The 21,983-nt window shown below is 39.5% G+C and overlaps 1 protein-coding gene across 1 annotated transcript; it reads left to right on the top strand.

Annotated features, from left to right (window-relative positions):
* The first annotated feature begins 2,548 nt into the window (after positions 1 to 2,548).
* On the top strand, positions 2,549 to 18,039 carry LOC147612263 (uncharacterized). Its single transcript, XM_086784195.1, has 3 exons — positions 2,549 to 2,713; positions 17,588 to 17,821; positions 17,914 to 18,039. The coding sequence occupies exons 1-3, from the start codon at positions 2,549 to 2,551 to the stop codon at positions 18,037 to 18,039; spliced, it is 525 nt and encodes a 174-aa protein (XP_086640321.1).
* Positions 18,040 to 21,983: the final 3,944 nt, after the last annotated feature.

Raw genomic sequence — 21,983 nt, 5'->3', positions numbered from 1 at the left:
GAATCATTATACCCAAAATATCTCATATTTTTAATATCGCTCATAGTTTTTTACTAATAAACCTTGTATATTTTCAACTCTTCATCTTATGTGAGCATTTACTCATTTTTGGATACCCAAAATATCTCATATTTTTAATATTGCTCATATTTGTTTACTAATAAACCTTGTACATTTTCAACTCTTCATCTTATGTGAGCATTTACTCATTTTTGGGTATCTTCTTTTACAAATTGGATTTATCTCCTCCCTACACATGGATTGATGCTATTGGCCCATAGGAACCTTAATTGGACCATAATCCAAAAATTTCTGAAAATCTAGACCCTTAGGCTAAGGTCCTTTATAAACATTTCCAATTAATTCCAATTGCACATTGGAAATTTCTTTTTGAATTTCTGTTTCAGGGGAATTCATCTTAATTATAAGTGATATTTTTCTATCCAAAAATATTCAAAATCTGAATATTCTCTCTCTAGAATATTTTCTCTCTCTAGGTTAAAATAGTTAGAAACAAGGTCTTTATAATTCTGAAGAGGGATTGATTACAGGGGAAGATACTAGACATTAAAAAGGGGGTGGGAGAGGAATCTTACAGAACCATAGCAAGTAGAGGAGACATTGTGTGTGGGTAGAAGAAGAAGGAAAGAAGAGAGAGGGCAATATGGCTACGCTATGTGTGTACATGCAAAATAGGAAAGAGAGAGAAAGAGATTTGATCACTTTGACATGGTGCATACTTAAAAGTAAAAGCATGAGATTGTGAGAGAATGTATTAGATTGTATGCATTATTCTTGTGTTTGTGTTTCAGGAGGAGGAAGAGAAAGAAAGAAGAAGAAGAAGAGAGTTCACGAGAATAATGAGTAGAGAGAGAGAAGAAAGAAAGAAAGAGTTTTGAAGCATGAAAGAGAGAGAGAGTGAAGAGTGGAGTGAAGTGAAGATTAGCCAAATGTTGAATGCAGTGATGCTGTTGCAGATTGACTGAAATGTAGAAGTGTTGGAAATATCGGTTCTTTTTCATTAAATTCTTGGAAACAATTTACACAAAACCATTTTGACATTAAATTTCTTTATTCAGTTTAGAATGGTGAAGTTGTGTCTTGATGATCTGTTGGGTCGTAGTAGTTTGTTCTTTTTCATTTGTGTGTTTGTGTGGGAGTGTGTGAATAAAACATTGTAAATTATTTCATACAAAAAGATATCTTTTCGGTGTGTGTTTCTAGGATTTAGGCTGTGTGTGGTTGTTATTTAGGACGCATTCACTGTTTTAGTGGGTATTTAGTGCGTTGGACTAGAGAGTAGGAAGGCCAGTCATGTTTTGGTGCGTTCGCCGGGAGATCACTAGCTAGTTAGTAGCTACGAGATATCTCAGTGCATATCTTTTGCGTGTGAGAACCAGGGTTTAGGAGTTCAAAAAAAAAAATGGCACAACTCCTAGGATCAGAAGGACTTAGGAGTGGCCGCGAGGAGTCAAATGACAGAGGGGCATTGGTAAACACATGTGATTTTTTTGGAGAGTTTTGCTAACTGGGTTCCGTACGAAGAAGAACGACAAGAGTGGGAGGACATATTCATTCAAGAATATTACGCACTGTTTCCCAGTGATGTGATACGTAAGATCAAGGCTACATACTGTAAGGATTATCTTAGATCCATAGAGCCCTTTGGTTTGTTCCATGCACCAATCTAGTGGAAGTGGTTTATCAAGGCAATTTTAAGGTCCGTCAAGCTAGATAATCCAGAGAATCACGAAGAACCTCAGGAAGTAAGAAGTGCATGAGTGAGTCTACTCAGGGTCGAACAATTGACCCAAGACAAGCAAGGGAAGAAAGGAGGAAAAAGGAGGGCTGAACGAGCTGAAATCCGTCTCGATTAGAGTTAGTGAACCTATTGTTGAGAGAGCAAGAACCGAACGTGACACAAGGAAGATCCTTGGACAGCGGTCAATTTCAGGTTAGCGTTCCTTCTAGTCTAAGCGGGGAAGATCTTTCGTGTGATGACCAAACAATAAGGGATTTAGGAGTCAGCAATCGACCTGCACAAGTTGATAGCCCAACAAGAGAATAAAGAGAGACTATTGTAGGCACTAGCGGTAGTGTGCCTAGAGGACTTAGAAGCTATCCGCGATTACCTAGGGTAAGACCTAGAGCTTTAAATTTCTGGGACGATCCAACTTTTGAGGTATTACCATTTTTCCAAATGACTGTTCCAGCACAAAGAGCAACAATCCGGTTAGCCGACTTCGTGCAATTTGCGGGACTTTGGGACGAGGATCCTGATGCGCATTTACAAAAGTTTGAGGTGACATGTGTTGCTAACGAGATAATTGATCAAGATCAAAAGCTGCATATCTTTCCGGCAACTTTTAAAGACGAAGCAGCAAGTTGGTATAGCAACTTGGATGCAGCCTCCAAGGCCACGTACCAAAATCTATCAACATATTTTTTGGCCAAATTTAGAAGGCAAGGTTTTCAAGATAGATTGGCCCAGCAATTAGACTACTTGTTGCAAGGAGTGAACGAGAGCATTGACCATTACATACAACGCATGGAGACCATTGTGAGGAAGATGGGAGTAGCATCCCCTAATGATGACACACAAAAGCGTCGTTTGATTGATGGTCTAAGGGATCCAGAGGCTCAGAAGTATGTTGGGCTTCGTCGGCCTGTTGATTTGAATGCGGCCAAACAAGAAGCTAGAAACTGGGAAGAGGTACAGCTGGGTCAGCAATGACGGAGGGAATTAATTTATGGCCCTATGGGGACATCACCTATGGTTAGCTCTATCAGACCCCAGGAGGTCTCAACAATTGCCGGTCCCTCACAACCACAAGTGGTTGTTAATACAAATCCAGCATCATACATGCCTGACCTCAAGGTTTCTTTTTTATGTAGTTGTTGTAGTATCCTTCTATAGAACCATTGGAACACTTCTTGTAGGCTGTTTGCCTTACTTTTTCCACCACCATGTTGTGTGTGCCTGAAATATGCATTTTGGGCCATATAGTGTGATTTATCAAGTCCTTGTGTATAAAGTAAGGCATGTGGTTGTAGAGAATATGATGCCATACAGTATCGATGGCTAGGATACAAGAGTAAGCTAGAAACATACCATATAGTGTGTAATGTTGGTGTCAGTCCTAGCAGCTCTGAATGCTTTTTTGAGTGCTTGTTACAAGTTGTCTTGAAAGCTCTTTTTGTCTTGCTGGGAGTAGTTGACTTTCTCACACATTTGGAACAGAGTATCAATTGAATGCCAAACATCTGCTTTGACATTCCTTCAAGCACCTTCATGGTCTTTCACTGCATTATGAAGCTTTTTCCACTATTGGTATTCGATTCGACTTGTGTAGGTTGTCGTATATTGCTTTCCTAACTTTGTAAGTTTGTGTTGCTGATTATTCATTGGCTTGGAAAGAAATCTTCTTGCCTTAACACCTCCAATGGTGGAGGGCTTCATTGGAATTTCCTTTTCATTTGATGACTTTTAGTGTCCTTCAGAATCTGGACATTACCTCCATGTAGTCCAATTTCTTATAGCACCTTCTCCAATGCACTGATGGCTTCTTTCCTCTCTGCTACATTCTTGATCTTCCAAGCAAAACCAATGTAGAGATATACCAATTTCTCTATGATACAACATTGGAAAGAAGAATCTCAAACACTGGTTTAAAGTTCTCATCCAAAATTTGTCTGCTAGGTGGTCGTCTCCAATCACTTAGAGTCCATCACCCTTGCGGAGTCCATGCAGTAAAGGCATGGAGATTTTGCATTGGCCCCTTTGCTGCAATTAAATAAGCACTTGAGAGTCTTCAAATCACCCGCAAGATGCCATTGGAGTTGAAATTCTTCCCTTTTCTCTACATGGAGCATCGTGTTTGCATTCATCTGTTCTTTGATGAGATTGGGGATATGTGTGATGAAATACCCAAAACAAGGATTCATGGTCCTCTTTCTTGACCTCAAATGAAGCTAGCCACTAGATGTTCGTCTCAGACTGCACACTAAAATACTTTGGATCATCCCTACTACAATTACAAAGAGCCCTATTCATAAGTGTTATTGTGACCCTTTTCGTCTTTTTCTCCTTGATAATCTCGCACTCATCAAGTTTGATGACAAACTGAAGTACACCTCTTACCTCCTCAAATGTAATATCATAGAACTCCACCATTCTCTTTTTCAAGAGCTCCAATTCCATGAATATATTGTTGTGTTCATTGTAGAATATGCTGCCACCTTCTCCCTTAAACTCTCCTACAATGTGGTATGAGTGACTAACATAGTGAAGTTATTCTGTGTTTAATTCCTCCCTATGTCTCCAAACTTTTGTAGGTGTTGGAAGTAGCTTTTCTTTAATGCCTTTGGCCTCAAGGAGGGATGACACTGAATTCTAGATGGCACTATAACCCTTATGACTCACTCCACTTGAATCCATGGCATATTGAATATCGCACAGGGCTGAAACTGTATTGTTGGTTACAAATTCATCCACTATATCTCGTTGAACCACCTTGAACTTCTTCTCTTTTATCATTTCTCTTACCATTCTTGATGTCCACGAATGGTTTTAGTTGCTTTGCTAGATTGAGATTGGGATTAATATTCTCTTTGTCTTAGGATATGTATGACAACCCTACAAATATAGCACTACTCATTACTAACATAGAGAACATGTAAACCCCAAAGAAGCCCAGCAAAAAAAATAATATTAATTGCTAGCACAAAAGACATGTGAATGGGAATGCATTCAGTGCAATCTTACCTTATGGCTTGGATTCTCTTCTTCAGTTTGCCCAAATACCGAGCCTCAAGTTCTTGACGTTTTTAAGCTTTCTTTTCCGTATGCACCGTCCAATGATTGTGTCTTTTTCTCTATATTTGCGGAATTCACTTCTTAGTTTATTGATTTGACATTCTTGTTCTTCCAATCTAACTTTCTGTGTCTTGCATTCACCAGACAAGCCAAGAAGCTCATTTGCTGAGTTTTGTGATGAATAATGTCTTTCTCTTTCTTGTATGTAAGAAATTGACTTGCAATATCCTAGTATGCCTGTGGCGCCATCACGTGCTGCAAAACGTAAGAGAGTTGTGGGATTTGAAAAGGGAGGATGTGAAGTAGTACAAGGGTCAATAGGATAGATGGAGCCATCACACCAAAGTTCTGTGTTGCTTCCCCGACAACCTCCTATGATCTTTAACATCTGATGAGAGCATTAGTTGTCCACTTCTACATTTTTGAATGGACGCATACGCACTATCTAGATCAATGTGTAGATGGTACTTTCTCTTAATGCTTTCATGATTGGACTCTTCAAAAGAATGAGTGTGTACATGGTTGTTCTCCATTGGAGTATTCTAGGAATGAGTAAGTATACTATATGATGCAAAGTGAAAGAATAGGACTGGTTATGGTGAGAGAAGGCTTTTATTTGTCTTTTGAAATTGGAGATGAAGGTTATATTTCCCTCCAAACTGTCTTCCGTGCAATAATATCCTCCTGAACTAACCTTATTCTTGCAGTTTCGAATGTATCATTTCAAAGAAGGTTCCAATGAACTTTAAGACGGCCGCGTGCGAGAAAATTTACCTCTCTAGCTCAGAGACTACACTTTTATGACTTTTACATTCTCTTTATTTTAATATTTCAAGATTTTTTCTAGAGAGAAAATAAGAATCGACTATTTTCTTACAAGGCCCTACGAATGACCTCCAAAATGTCCTAATGCGGTAGTTTGGTGAGAGATCCCTATCCCCTCCGCGCAACGAATTCTGGGGTGCTAGCAGTGGAAGTAGCACTTCTTGCATGGGGCAGGGTCCCTTACTCCTCAGGGCCTCGCCCACATGGATATCGGGACAAGAGACTAATCCCTCGGTTCTTCCAAAACCGAACCGAAAAAAACTTCTCCTAAGCACGGGCGATTCCTCAAAGATATTTTTACTCTAATGTAGTCAAGGTCATCACTAACCAAACTGATCCGACCAAACCTATAAAGACACTTGGTCAGATAAAGGAAGAAACTTGCACTTGGATGGGATCATGAGACCAACGCTTTTTCCTCATTGAGAGGCACAGCCGTTGATTCTTTTCCATAGAACAATTTTCATCGGGGATTTACTTCATCTATCGTACCATAACAGAATTGAGTCTCACTTTAGGGATCCATCAGTCCAGCCTTAGTCCCATTGTTTAGCCAACCGCCCAACCACTGTAGTGATGGGATCCAATTAGGAATTTGGTTAGGTTTTGTCCTGGGTACTAGGGAAAAGAGTTCCCAAGCCCCCTAGCTGGATACTCATGCAAACTTAAAGCTAGTCACACCACTTACACACCCAATATGAAATTGCCTTTTTCACAGATTCAGCTGTCTTTAAAACAGATTCAACTGTGATAGTCTTTAAAACAATCATTTAATGAAACCATAGTGTCACTGATCATAATCCTCCAAAATATCTGGATGAATCCTAATTTCCAATCATTCCTTCATCGGTGTACCTATGGCATCATTGGAAACCAGAACGCTCACCACCTGTCCACTCATCAGGGGCTTTTTCAATAGTTGCTAGCTCATAGTACCTGGTAGTATATTCACTTATAAGAATCAAAATGGAATATCCATTGAAGATAAGAAAGATCAACCAACAGATCCATATAAAAGAGCCATGGACTCATCCATTGAGGACCAGCAAGGTCAATCAACTAGATCCATGCCCAAATTCAGAAAACAACTCTTACTCCTTGTTCTAATATCTTCCCCAACGCACGTGTGGGTATCTTTGGCAACCCAGAGCCTAAGCATCGTATGGTCAGCACCCTCTAGGATCCTTCGCAAGTCACCTAGCACTTCACTCATAGGCCACTTCCTTGGTCCCTCATCTACCGTACCGGAAGCTCACCATTTAAATCGAACCAAAAAATAGGTCGTAAATACAGTTTCTATAATGAACTCTTGTCTTTCCACATTGTTCCACATCAATCCACATTATTTAATCCACATCCATTTCATATGTATTCCCATTCTCATCTAATCACATCATTTTCCATCTTTCCTCATTTATCCTCATCATCACATCTCATCATCCACTCGCATCTACCCATATTTCCATTCTCATCCAATCACATCATTTTCCATCTCATCACATCTTTCCTCATTTATCCTCATCAGATCTCATCCACTCGCATCTACCCATATCCACATCTCATCACATCACATTCATTCACATCTGATCCATTCATATCTACTCCAATCCCCATCACATCATCACATCACATCCATTTCACCTCACATCACATTCATTCACATCTATCCCGATTCACATCCCATCACATCTCATCCATTCTTTCACATACACATCCACATCCATTCTTCACATACACATCCACATCCATTCTTTCACATACATCCACATCCATTCTTTCACATCCACATCCACATCCATTCTTCACATACACATTCACATCATACACATCCACATCCATTCTTTACATACACATTCACATCCATTTTCATCACATTCACATCCACATCCATTTACTTTCCATCTCACCCTTTCACATATCCTCTCTTCTCATTCTCATTCTCATTCTCATCTCATCATTCACATCCACATCCATTTACATCACATCTTATCACATCCCATTTACATCTTATCACATCCATTCACATCCTATCGCATCCCATTTACATCTTATCACATCCATTCACATCCTATCGCATCCCATTTACATCTTATCACACCCATTCACATCCTATCATATCCCATTTACATCTTATCACATCCATTCACATCCTATCGCATCCCATTTACATCTTATCACATCCTATCCCCATTTAGTAGCTTTTTCTACTTTGATACTGATAATGGGACTTTTTCTAAATTGCTACCAATTGCTTGGCTTAGATAAAGATTCTTTTTCTGGACGACTATTTTCATATTCCTTCTCAATTCCTCAATTGAATTATATTCAATATTCCTCTTTTGAATAAAAGAATTCATGGGATTTACAGAAATCAATTCTACCCATATTTCCACTTTTGATAAATAATCATAAATTAAATTATACTAAAAATTTCTCTTCTTCCCATTTAATTTCTTGGATCTCAAACACCATGGGAATTCCTCTTTTTGCATTTAATTATTTGCATTGCAATGTCATGGGAATTCCTCTTTTTGCATTTAATTATTTGCATTGCAATGTCATGGAAATTCCTCTTTTATCATCAAATATTTCTCATAAAATAATTTCATCTAAACTAAAATACCCATTAATTAAATATGATAGGAATTTCGCTTTTCCCATATAAATGATGGAGTTCCAAATATCATAGGAATTCCTCTTTTACCATTTAAATATTTCTCATAGATATAATAATTTTATTTAAAATTTATCTTTAAATTTAAATAAAATATCCAATAATTTCAATATGCTAGGAATTTCTCTTTCTCCATCTAAATGATGGAATTCCAAATGTCATAGGAATTCCTCTTTTACCATTTAATCATTTCTCATAGATAAAATAAATTTATCTAAAATTTATTTTTGAATTTAAATAAAATATCTAATAATTCCAATATGCTAGGAATTTCTCTTTTCCCATCTAAATGATGGAATTCCAAATTTCATAGGAATTCCTCTTTTACCATTTCATTATTTCTCATAGATAAAATAAATTTATCTAAAATTTATCTTTGAATTTAAATAAAATATCCAATAATTCCAATATGCTAGGAGTTCCACTTTTCTCATTCAAATGATTGGATTCCAAATATGGGAATTCCTCTTTCATCATAAAAATGAATTACTAGAAATTTCTCTTTTTGCTAATTAACTATTTATGCATAAACATTAAAATCAATTTTTGCATGGTTATGATGAGAATTTTTCAATTAACCTAGGATGATTAATCCTAGAATATGGTAGGAAGTCCTCTTTTCATATTATGAATGAAAATGATTTATGTGTTAATTTTTTAAAAATTTTGCCATAGCTCCGTTGCTATTACTAATAATTTTTAATATTTTTGAAAGAATAAAGTTTAGTAATACCATATGATAGAATAACTAAAATTGGATCAATATCCAATTATGGACTTGATTCCCAAGTTTTCCATAAATTTGAGGCCACTTCTTTGGCCTCAAATTTGACAAGCATAGAATTTACTTTTAGATTTGAGAATTGCTTCATGAGAGAAGCATCATTTGAATATAGAACAGGTCATAGGAATGACCATTCTTTGGGGGGGAGAGAGATATGCTTTTAAAAAAAACATTTAATTTAAGCATAAATGAAAACTTTATAAAATTTATCACTAAAACTTATTAGAGCTTCAATTGCATTAAAGAGCCATTCAATTGAATACTTCTCAAACTTTAGAGGGGTTGAGAAGTGAGAAACATTTAGAGATTAAGAAAAAGACCATAAACTCACACTTTACCTCTTGTTTTGCTTGATTCTTTAGTCATTGAAGAGGCCCCCAACCAATCAATTGGTTAGTATATTGAGGAAGGCTCCAAAGAAGGTTGAAGAGAGAGAGAAACTCCATTCTCTCCAAATTGTAGAGGATAATAGAAAATATCATTATTTCAGTATAATACTGGCATGGTATAGTTCTCATATTTTTTTACAAAGGGATAAGGGTCTATTTATAGGTGAGGGAGGCCTCTAACCAAGTCCAACTAGTTTCTAGAATTTTCCAGGTTGAGTTTGGTTGAATTTGGACAAGATTTGGACCAGTTTGGTTCCCTTTTTGATTTGGTTTGATCCAGGAGAGAGGAGAGATAAAAATATCTTATTATTTTTTAGTTTAAAACTCCTCCACACATGTGAAATAGGTGCCTCCTTGAAGAGCCCCCTTCTCCTTACCAAAGTGTCAAAAATGTATCATTATACCAAAAATATCTCTTTTTTTAGTAATATTCATAGTTTTTTACTAATAAACCTTCACTACAAGAGCTTGAGGGCATACCGACGCTAAAATACCGACGCAAATGTCGAACGTCGGTATGTCCGTCGTAATGCTGGAGGAGACAAGCATGGCGGGGTTTTTTTAAATTTTCGTGTCCCGTCGCGTATACCGACGCCTATACCGACGCATATTCCGACGTTTATACCGGCGCACATTCCGTAGTATATACCGACGTATATTCCGACGCATATTCCGTAGCATATACCGGCGCTCGTAAGTTTTTCACAGCCGAGAGCCTATTTTCTGGTTTTTTCGCAGAGGAAGCGCAAGAACAAGCCAAGAAGGTCTTTCTCTCTCTCTCCTCTTTTTTCCTCTCTCCTCTTTTCTCCTTCTTTCTTCTTTTCTCCTCTTCTTCTCCTAATATGTTCTTGCAATTGCTTTTTCTTTTTAATTTAAGAATTAGGACGTTTAGGGTTTTGTGTTTTTTTGGCTCTCTATGCATGTTGAGAGCTCTCTATGTATGCATAGATCTCCTAATGCATGCATAGAGATTTTAGGGTTTTGTATTAGTTCTTTTTCTTGTGTTTAATTTACTAATTAGTTTGTTTAATATTTTGTTTTGCAGCTCTTTAACCTCACCAATCTTTCACCAATCCTCTCCTTCAGCTTTGCAAAAAAGAGGTAGATCCTCTTTCGATTTTTTTTGTTTATGCTATTTTCTATGAATTATTGGATCCATGTTTTATGGTTTAGGGTTAGTTTTGGGTTCTTGTAAGCTTACACATAGGATTAATTTAATATCTATGCATAAAACCTATAATAAGCTTGCAATCTCTATGCATAGCCTTCTTGCAAGCGTTATGCATAAGCTCTATTCATAGAGCTTGTGAGCTTGTGAAATCTCTATGCATAAGCTCTATGCATAGGCTTTATGCATAGAGTTTGCAAGCTTATAAAATCTCTATGCATGGGTTTCTTACAAGCTTATAAAATCTCTATGCATAGGTTTCTTGAAAGCTTGCATGGACATTGTACATAGAGCTTGCGTAGCCTTCTTGTTGAAAGCTTTTTGAATGTTTTTACTCTCTTATACATATAACATATAAGTCTTATGCTCTGTTTTTCTATGCATAAGGTATTCTCTTTATTCATAGAGTTTATATATGTTATCAAGGTAAGATCTATTATCCATGTAAAACAAGATCATGTTTATTACACCATTGGGTGATGGGATTAAGGGTTAGCATAGTGCATAAGGCATATAGCATAGAGCTTATGCATAAGTCTTGCATAGAGCCTATGCATAAGACTTATGCATAGAGCGTATGCATAAGACTTATGCATAGAGCTTATGCATATGGCTTATGCATAGAGCGTACGCATAAGACTTATGCATATGGCTTATGCATAGAGCTTATGCATAAGGCTTATGCATAGAGCGTGTGCATATGGCTTATGCATAGAGCGTGTGCATAAGGCTTATGTATAGAGCGTAATTGCATAGAGCGTGTGCATAAGGCTTATGTGAAAGGGATTGTTGGAATGCAATTGCAAATGCCTTGATTGTGGTTAACAAATGCTTATGCAAATGCCATGGTGAGGGCATTGTGAATTGTTGGTTTGTGTTGGAGCTTTTGGATGATGGATTGAGGCATGAGTCCATGCTTTATTGATGAGTTCTAAATTGTAAAAGGGCATGAGTCATGCTCAATACTTGTAAGCCAACAAACTTGTTCTATCATTTGATATTATCCACATCATTTTGTACCTACACTCACCATTGCTACCACTTCAAGTTTCTATAGAATCTAGCAATGTGTGAGGGTACCTTGGCATTGGTTGGAGAGGCCAAGGGGAGAATGGCTTGAACTCTTTGTGCCGTGATTGCTTGGTAAAGTGGTACAAAGGGGGATTAGGTACACCGGTGTGAAGAAATGGCCTCAACCTTCACCTTGGAGGAAAACTCGGTGAAGGGGTGAGAAGAGCTTGGCCGGGAGATCGGCAAGCTTCAACGCGCATCCTCAACAATCCTCACCATCAACTTTGTGGATGCATTTGGGCAATGGGGCCCCTTTTCCGTCATATTGTGTGGATATTGAAAATGCTTTAATGGACAAAGAGTGCATATGATCTTTCATGACATTGTGGGATACAAAGAGTATTGCATTGTGATTTGAGAAGTTGCATTTTCATTTGAGATTTGGTTCCAATTACAAAGGAGACTCTGGCGGAATTTACAAAATCCTAATTCAGTCCTAGGGTTTTTGGGATTAGGTCCGAGTGATTACACGACTCTATTCTACTCCTTGAGAGTTTTCAAATGAGCCATAGAACCCCTTAATCGGATATCACAATCTCGGTCAAAGTCAAACAGAATATACTTCCACTTTGACTGAATCAAAATGCTTTTAGGGGTAGGTTCTATCTTCCGTTAGCTTTCTATAGAGCCGTCAAAATCCTGATTCCGACATATATTTTGCGTTTTAGAGCCAAATTACTACTTTCAGCTGTCCTGCACAAACCCTAAAATAGAGAGTACTTGCCCACACCTAATTCTTACTGTGTTCATTTGGGAGGATAGTAGACACCATTACCTACCTATAGAACCTTCTTTTGTCCAATTCCGACATCATTTGGGCATTCTACCAACATCTTACATTTCTTCACTATGCCGAAGGGAAGACCACGCAGCAAGGGTGGGGATGTTGTGCAAGAAATGATCATTGGTGATGAGGACATGGAAGGTAATATGGATGCAAGGCATCTTGAATGAGGGTTTAGGGTTTATGCATAGAGCTTATGGCTTATGCATAAGACTTGTGCATAGAGCGTGTGCATATGGCTTATGCATAAGACTTATGCATAGAGCGTGTGCATAAGACTTATGCATATGGCTTATGCATAGAGCTTATGCATATGGCTTATGCATAAGGCTTATGCATAGAGCTTATGCATAAGTCTTGCAGCCTTATTATGCAAGCTTATACTTATACTATGCATTTAGATTATTGCATAAGGCCTTTATAAACAGCTATTTATGAATAGAGATAGCTTCTCTCTCCATCCTTGTTCAAATTCCATTTAATTTTGTATGGAGAGGAGATAAGCTGATTTGTGTTTAATGAGCTGCATATACATGTTATCCTGCTAGATGGAGCCTCTCAATCTTGAAGAGAGAATAGCGTGTCCATGCATGCGATGTAAGTACCAAATCTTTCGAAAACGAAGGATTTGCAACGAGCATGTTCATGACGCTGGCATATTTCCAATGGAGCGCTTGCAAAATTTACGGTTTCAATCATACAACCAAGCAAGTGTGCAGCCGCATCTTGATAACATTACACCTGTGAATTCTCGTCCCCAACAAAGGATGAGGATATCGCAGGAGGGAGTGACAGATGGAGCTCAATTAACAGCACCCGAGGGAATGGAAGAAGGTCAGGAAATGGAAGAAGGTCAATGGAAGAAATGTTGGATGCCTTCATCGAGCAACAAGAAGCTCTCTTCGAGGAGCATGAACATGAAGATCATCAACCACGACATTCTCAACGGTCAAATTATGAACCAGAGGAAGAGGCCATGCGTAAACTTGCACGCCTTCCATTATACAATGGTGCTAACATATCTGTATTGCGTGCATCTCTTACGATGCTAAATTTGCAGTCAATTTTTGGATGGTCTAATACAAGTGTCATTGAACTATTCAAGTAAGGTTTTTTTTGGAGATTACACCTACTGTTAAAATGATAAATTATCAACTTGTATTTGAGAAAATCTTAATAGTAACGATCAGATATTGCCATACTTGCAGGCTTTTGAAAGATCAGATATTTCCCCCTGGCAACGAGATGCCTCCATCTCGTGCAGATGCGAAGAAGTTATTGAAATCCATAGGCATGGATTACAATAATATTCATGCTTGTCGCAATGATTGTTGCCTCTTCCGCCATGAATATGAGCATTTGCAAGAATGTCCCCATTGTGGCTCTAACAGATATAGAGAAGATGTTCAGGGGGAAGCTGTCCCGGTAAAGGTTCTCAGGCACTTTCCAATCATCCCAAGGATAAAAAGCATGTTCAGGTGCAAATCAATAGCAAGCTTGATGACATGGCATGCCACAACTCGATCCACAGATGAAGTGATGCGTGTGCCTGCTAACTCACCCGCATGGAGACACATTGAAGAGAAATGGCCGGCTTTTAAGGAAGAACCTAGAAACCTCCGTCTTGGCCTAGCAATGGATGGTGTAAACCCTTTTGGTTTAAGGAGCTCTTCATGGAGCACATGGCCTGTTTGCCTTGTGAATTATAATCTTCCGCCATGGTTAGCAATAAAGAAAGGTCATCTGTTGCTCTCATTAATAGTTCCAGGAAAGTACAAGGTGAAGAACATGGATGTATATTTGGCACCACTTATTGATGAGTTACGCACCTTGTGGAACGGAATTGAAGTGAAGGACATGTCAAAGCAGCAGAGTGGCCAAAGACTTACAACTGTGCAAGGTATTCTCATGTGGACAATGCATGATTGGCCTGGCTATGGAGAATGCTCAGGTTTGTCTATATCGGGTTACAATGCATGTCGTGTATGTGGTCCTCGACTTGATTCAAGATACTCAAAAGCATTGCGAAAGAATGTCTACCAAGGACATGTTAGGTATCTTCCAGAAAATCATGAATTGCGGGATGGTAATCTAGGAAGACCTCCTCCAAGTGCATTGAAGGCAAGCGATTGGAAGATCAAATGGGAGGAATGTGGCAACTTGGCATGTCCTGGGATGAAGAGGCTCTCTATCTTTCACCAACTCCCCTATTGGGGTGATCTCCGTATAAACCATTTGCTTGACCCGATGCATATTTTCAAGAATGTAGCTGACATTCTGTGGAAGACCATGACAGGAAAAAAGGATACTAAAGGGCAAAGGGATGACTTGGAAGAGATTGGTTGCATGCAAGAGTTGTGGGCTCGCACTAGACCCAATGGAAAGGTGCTACTTCCAAGAGCCCCATGGGTTTTTAGCAAGATGGAGGAACAACAAGTCAAGAGGACAATTTCAGAGTTTCGGACTCCTACAGGTTGTATGTATTGCTTGAAAAGTGCATTTACAAAGGATGATGATCTTAGTGGTCTCAAGAGTCATGATTGGCACAAGTTTCTACAATTTGTGCTACCCATAGCAATAAAAGATTGCCTCACTGAAGACATTAGAGCTACTATCTATAAGATTGGCACATTGGTGCGCTGGATTTCTTCAAAAGAGATATAGAGAGACACTTTGGAGACAGCGCGTTTAAACTCCATAGAGGCAGTCTGCATGGTAGAGAAGTTTTTCCCTACAAGTTTATTAACAATCCAGATGCATCTGCTAGTTCATGTTGTAGATGAGGTTGCAGTTGCTGGAACAGTCCATTCAAGATGGATGTTCTTTTTGGAGAGGTTTATGAAGACATTAAAGGGATTTGTTCGCCAAATGGCTCGCCCAGACGGTAGTATGTCAGAAGGGTGGCTGATACAAGAGTCCCTTGTTTACATCACTGAATATTTAAGTTCCTCAGATCCAGAGATACCTCGACTATGGTCTCAAGAGTCCAACAGGCGAGTCATTGGTGAGGAACCTCAAGGCCAAGGCATTAAGAGAAAGATGGATAACACTTTGAGGGAAAAAATCAACAAATTTTGCATCTTGAACTCTCATGTAGTGGAGAAGTGGATAGAGACATATGAAGCTCTCAAGTGACAACGAGTACAAGATCGTTTAAGTTTCAGAAGGAATCGCACTACAAGAAATCTCCCATATCCAGAAGGTATGCAAGCTCTTCTGGACTTTCCCACAGGTAGATGGCTAGAAGCTACAATTTTAGAAGCCAAACGTGCTGGTTTAGCTATAACAGAGGAGGAGGAGGAGCTTACAAAAGGATGTGATTGGCATGTAAGTGTTTAAGTTCTACATGTCTCTCTTTTTTTTCTCTACATGTCTCTGTGTTTGATTCTCCATCAACAAACTTTTTGTGCTATTTGTAGTATCACAAATATGGGGCGTTTTGGTCACATGGACGTCATTTTCGAGTAGAACGAATAGACCAAAGAAGAGCAACCTTTGATTGTGGTGTCACAGCACAGTTTGTTCAAGAAAGTCGTGCAAGTGCAAGTGATGATAACACAATTACTGGAATGCTTGATTACTTTGGAACCATTCAAGATATATTAAAGGTTGGCTTCAGAAGTTTTGAGTTGTTTATCTTTGATGTGAAGTGGTTCAAGGTAATCATGAATGGGCCACATGCAACTGTACGTAGAGACAAGAGTGGCCTCATCCAAGTGGACTCCACAAAGGTATGGACCGATCAGCAAGATACTTTTGTGCGCCCAGAGCATTGTGAGCAGGTTGTCTTTAAAGCGGATCCAAAAGATCCACGCTGGCTGTTTGTGGTTCAAGTCGCCCCCCGCAGTAAGCAAATTTTTGAAGAATTGGAGCTGCAACAAGGTGATGTGGATGCACAGGGTAATGGAGAGCAGCAAGAACAAGCCGATATCAACAATGAAGAGGAGCAAGCAAATGAAGAGGAGCAACTAGAGCAAGATCCAAATGAAGAGGTGCAAACCAAGGAAGCTGAAAAACAAGTTGAGGAAGAGGACATAGATGATGAAGACATCCTTCATCAAGGGACTTTTAATGATGAGGATGCTGAAATGTACATAGACATAGACCTCTTTGGGACTACTGATCTTAATGAGGATGATAGAATAGATAATGATTTTTAAAATGATGTATCTTAATGATTATGCAAATAGTTATGACATATTTGTAATGGTTTTATGACATTGAAGGTCCATTCATTGTTTACCATTGTTAATGTTTACCATCATAATCACTACTGTAGGAGCAAGTTGATATAGTTTTACCAATTTTGTTTATCATTGTTAATGTTTATCTTATGGTTCTTTCATTCATTGTTTACCATGTAATTTTCATTTCGTACAAGTTTGTCATATGGTTTTTTGTCCACAGGCCATGGGTGACTCACCGCCCTACGACTACAGTCCAGATTTCTCATTTAATCCTACACCGCAGGGCATGAGTCCCCAGCAGTTATATGGTTTTCTTTCGTCCATGACTCTAGAGCAGAGAGCCATGGCTCAGAGTTATTGGGGTTCTGGAGCAGGGACATCTGCCTCACCATCTGGCTTCTCGACGCCAGTTCCCACACCCGTGGGTACGACAGCAGCTCCCACACCTCATATCACACAGCCTTCCACTCCTCTTACAGCTCGATCTACCACCTCTTCACATAGACGGCGCTCACGTAGTAGGTCTTCAGGGGGAGGTTGTTGTGGTGGTAGTGCCACAGATGCTGTGACACCACCACCACGTGAGCGTCGTCCTTCGCTCTCATCTGTTGATAGCACACCCATAGGGTCACCTTCCACTCCCTGGGGTGCACATGACCATGACAACAGCAAGATTTACACAATTAGGGATGGGGCACCAATAATGGATAGTGCAGGGAAGGCAATGAAGACACGCATTCGTCAATTGTGCACTATACAGTTTCATGACTCTGTCATGACTAAATGGGATCAGCAAGACAAGGGGAAGAAAAATTATATAAACACAAAGATAAAGCAAGAGTTCCAGCCATCTGACCCTATGAATGTCATCTCTAATGAGTGGATACAGTATACAGCTCGCATTTTGATGGGGCATCGTAGGTCAAAGGCGAGGGACGCATTTAGAGAGGGGAAGGAGAAACCTGTTTGGCTAGATGACAGGGAGTGGGCAGCCATTGCTCAGGAGCTCACCGAGACACCAGACAGGTTTCAACAACAAAGAGAGGCAGCAAGGGAAAGACTCCAAACAGTAGGGGCTTCTCATCTCGGGAGTGGTGGTTACGAAACCATGCGCCATGAATTCGTAAGTGTTTGTAGCAATTTTATTTATTTAAATGTATGTATGTGGGCTAAATGTTGATTTTTAAAAGTTATAATTGTTAATCGTGTGTGCAGGAGTTGGCCATGAATCGCCCACCAAGTAAGCGAGAGGAGAAGTACGCTCACAAACATGGCCTTGTGGCCTTGTTTGAGATGCTTGAAGAAGAAGGAGAGACCGTCAATTGGGAGGCATTACCATGATGTAAGATGACCTTCAAACTAATGAAATATGATCAAAACATTCTTGAGTATTAATGTTTAATTTAATTTCTTGTTTGTCGATCAGGAAAATATGCAAACGAGCACGGTTATTTTTGTGCTCTATTGTAGACAGAATGGTGCTGTTTGTTTGCTGTTGTTGATCCTGCTCATTGCAGGCAGCTAGGCAACAGCCAGGCAGCACTATTCTGCCCAAAAAAAAATTTCTGCTACAGCGTCGGTATATGCCCCGGTATCGACGTCGGTATATACCGTGGTATTCTTGCTGGTATTAAAGTCGGTATACACCCCGGTATTTACCCCGGTATAGGCACCGGTATAGACGCTGGTTTATGCGTCGGTATTACCCCCGGTGAGCATTGGTATATGCACCGGTATAGGCGTCGGTATTGTTAGCCGACACTTATACCGACGCTGTGGTTCCGACGCTTATACCGGCGCTTATACCGATGACGAGGCTTTTTTAGACCCCGTTAAATAGCGCCGGTACAAGCCCCGGTATTAGGCTAACATGTAGTAGTGCTTGTACCTAGTCAACTCTTAATCTTATGCGGGCATTTACTCATTTTTGGGTATTTTTCTTTTATAAATTAGATTTATCTCCTCCCCACATTTGGATTGATCCTATTGGTCCCATAGGAACCTTAATTGGACCATAATCAATCCAAAAATTTCTGAAAATCTAGACCCTTAGGCTAAGGTCCTTTATACCTATTTTCAATTAATTCCAATTGCACATTGGAAAGTTCTTTTTGAATTTCTGTTTCAAGGGAAACCATTTTAGACACTATGAGGATTTTCATATCCAAAAGTTTCTCAATTTTGGATTACCTCCCTCTAGACATTTTCTCTCTCCAGGCTAAAATAGGGCAAAACAAGATCTTTCTTTTATTTGAGAGAGAGGAATAATTATAAGATCAGAAGGGGAGGTTCTTACACCTGTACAACTCAAAAGCTAGAGGAAAGAATCTTACATATGGTCATAGGGTCAATCTATGAGTAAAGAGAATGTAGATTTGTTCATGGTAGCATGGCCCTAGGTCCAAGCTAGATTCTCTTCCAAGGGTCACTGTGCTGCTATGCACATGCAGAGATGGGCCCGAGGGCCATCCTACCATGCAATCTTGATAGAATGGCACTAGGGACCACAAAAGAATCTAGCTACCACACACAAGAGAATCTAGCTTAACCCTAGGGCCAAGCTATGATAAACAAATCAACATTAGCTTTGCTGGCAGCTTGGCACTAGGTGCAGTCTACTAGTAAAGATGGTGTTGCTCTGATGGTAGCTTGGTACTAGGGCCAAGCTACTAGCGAAGAGAATGTAGCGAAGAGGATGATGATTTGTTCTTGGTATATTGTTCCTAGGGCCAAGCTAGATTGTCTTGCAAGGGTCACTCTAGAATATCTTGTGTTCCCTATGGGCCATACTAAAGTATGTCTAGATATAAGGGAGTAGAGAATGACCCTAGGCAACACAAGATAATCTACCTTGGCCCTAGGACCAAGCTACCATGAGAAAATATACATACTCTTTACTGGAAACTTTGCCCTAGGGCTAAATATTAACAAAGATGGTGTTGCTTTGTTGATGGTAGCTTTAACATAGCAAAGAGGATGCAGATTTGTTCATGGAATCCTAGCCCTTGGTAGCATGGCCCTAGGGCCAAGCTATAGTCTCTTGCAAGGATAACTATTGCCATTTACACGCATAGATGGTCCCAAGGGCCATTGTGCCATGCAATCTTGAGATAATAACTCTAGGGGATAAAATAGAATCTACTTGGCCCTAGGGAAAAAGCTATCATGAACAGATCTACCAGCAAAGATGGTGTTGCTTTGTTGATGGTAGCTTGGCCCTAGGGCCAATCTACCAATAAAGAGGATGTAGATTGGTTCATGGTAGCTTGGTCCTAGGGCCAAGCTTCCATGAACAAATCTACATCATCTTTGCTAGAATCTTGGCCCTATATCCAATCTACATCATCTTTGCTGGAATCTTGGCCCTATATCCAAGCAAAGATGGGGTTGCTCTAGTGATGGTAGCTTGGTCCTAGGTCCAAGATAACATGAACAAATCATCATCCTCTTTGCTGGCACCTTGGCCCTAGGGCCCATGTACAAGCAAAGATGGTGTTGCTCGCTGATGATGGTAGCTTGGCCCTAGGGCCAAGCTACCAGCAAAGAGAATGTTTATTTAATCTTGGTAACTTGGTCCTAGGGCCAAGCTAGATTCATGGTAGAATGGTTGTTTGGCCATTCTTGCCATGCACATGGAGAGATTGGCCCATTCTAAAATTCACCCATTGTTGATACAAGAGGTAGAATGGCCCTAGGGCCATTCAACCATGCACACTGTGCATGAAATAATGGCCCTAGGGAAACTCTAGAAAACATAATGGATGGTATAATGGACCTAGGGCCTTTCTCTAAAGAGATTTGCCATTCTAAAATTTACCAATAGTTGATACAAGGGAGTGGAGAGTGTCCCTAGGGCCATTCTCAAGCACATTGTCTAGATTGAATGGCCCTAGGGCCATTCTAAAGTACATTGTGAATGTAAGAATGGACAAAGGGCCATTCTACCATGCACAATATTGATATTTAATGCATGCACATGTAGAGATTGTCCCTAGGGCCATCCTAAAATTCCACATCATGGGTGTTAGAATGGACTTAGGACCTAGGGCTAAGCTACCAACAAAGAGGATGTTGATTTATTATTGGTAGCTATATTCTCTTGCAAAACAAAGGTCACTCTAGATTAGCTTGAGCTACCTAGGACCATTCTATTAGCAAACTATTGTTGCTTTGTTGATGGTACCTCTATCCAAAAAGAGGATATAGATTTATTCATAGAATCTTGGCCCTTGGTAGCTTGCCCCGAGGGCCAAGCTACAATCTCTTGCAAGGGAACTCTTCCCATGCACATGCATAGATGGGCCCAAGGGCCATTCTACCATGCAATCTTGAGAGACTAGCTCTAGAGAATACAAGAGAATCTAGCTTGGCCCTAGGGCCAAGATACCATGAAAAAATCTACTAGCAAACATGGTGTTGCTTTGTTGATGGTTACTTGGCCCTAGGGCCAATATACTAGCAAAGGTGTTGTAAATTTGTTCATGGTAGCTTGGCCCTAGGGCCAAGCTTCTATGAACAAATCTACATCATCTTTATTGGCAGCTTGGCCCTAGGACCAATCCACCATAGGAAAAGATTATGTTGCTCTGGTTATGGTACTTGGCCCTAGGGCTAAGCTATCAGCAAAGTGTTGAGATGTCAAGCTCAACATGAGCTGACACTCACGAGGTGCCTGCATGACTGTTCGACATTTATATCACTGGCAAGTTTGGTAGCTGGCACCGACATATCTTCGTAAGAGATTCTATAGTTTGATTACTGTAAGATTCCTCCCTCCAGCTTTTGAGATGTAAAGGTGTAAGAACCTCCCCTTCAGTCTCTGTAATCATCCCCTATTTCAGAATGCAAGAAAATATTATTTAACCTTGTTTTTGGTCTAGAAAGAGATAATAAAATTTTGAAATATTTTTTGATAAGTATTTTCTCCCAATAAATAGGAAGAGATCCCTTGAAACAGAATCTTAAAAAGAGTTTTTCAATGTGCATTAGAAATTAAATGATTATGTGTACTGGACATCTTTGCCTAGGGGTACATAATTTCTGAAAAATTCTAATTAAGGTCCAAAGAGTGTTCTAAAGGGCCAATAGGGTTAATCCAAGTGTTGGGAGAAAAATGCAAAGAATAAAAGAAAATCTCCCAAAAATGAGTAAATTCTCACATAAGATGAAGAGTTGACTAGTACTGGGATTTATTAGTAAACAAAATGGGATTTATTAGTATAAAAATGGAATTTTGACACCTCACAAAGGGGGGAGGGGGCACATGAAGGAGGCGCCTAGAAATC

This window comes from Cibotium barometz, chromosome 46 (assembly GCF_041138505.1).
Source record: "Cibotium barometz isolate CiBa-2024 chromosome 46, ASM4113850v1, whole genome shotgun sequence".
In the NCBI taxonomy this organism is placed as follows: domain Eukaryota; kingdom Viridiplantae; phylum Streptophyta; class Polypodiopsida; order Cyatheales; family Cibotiaceae; genus Cibotium; species Cibotium barometz.
This window is presented reverse-complemented; position numbering and strand designations above follow the sequence as displayed.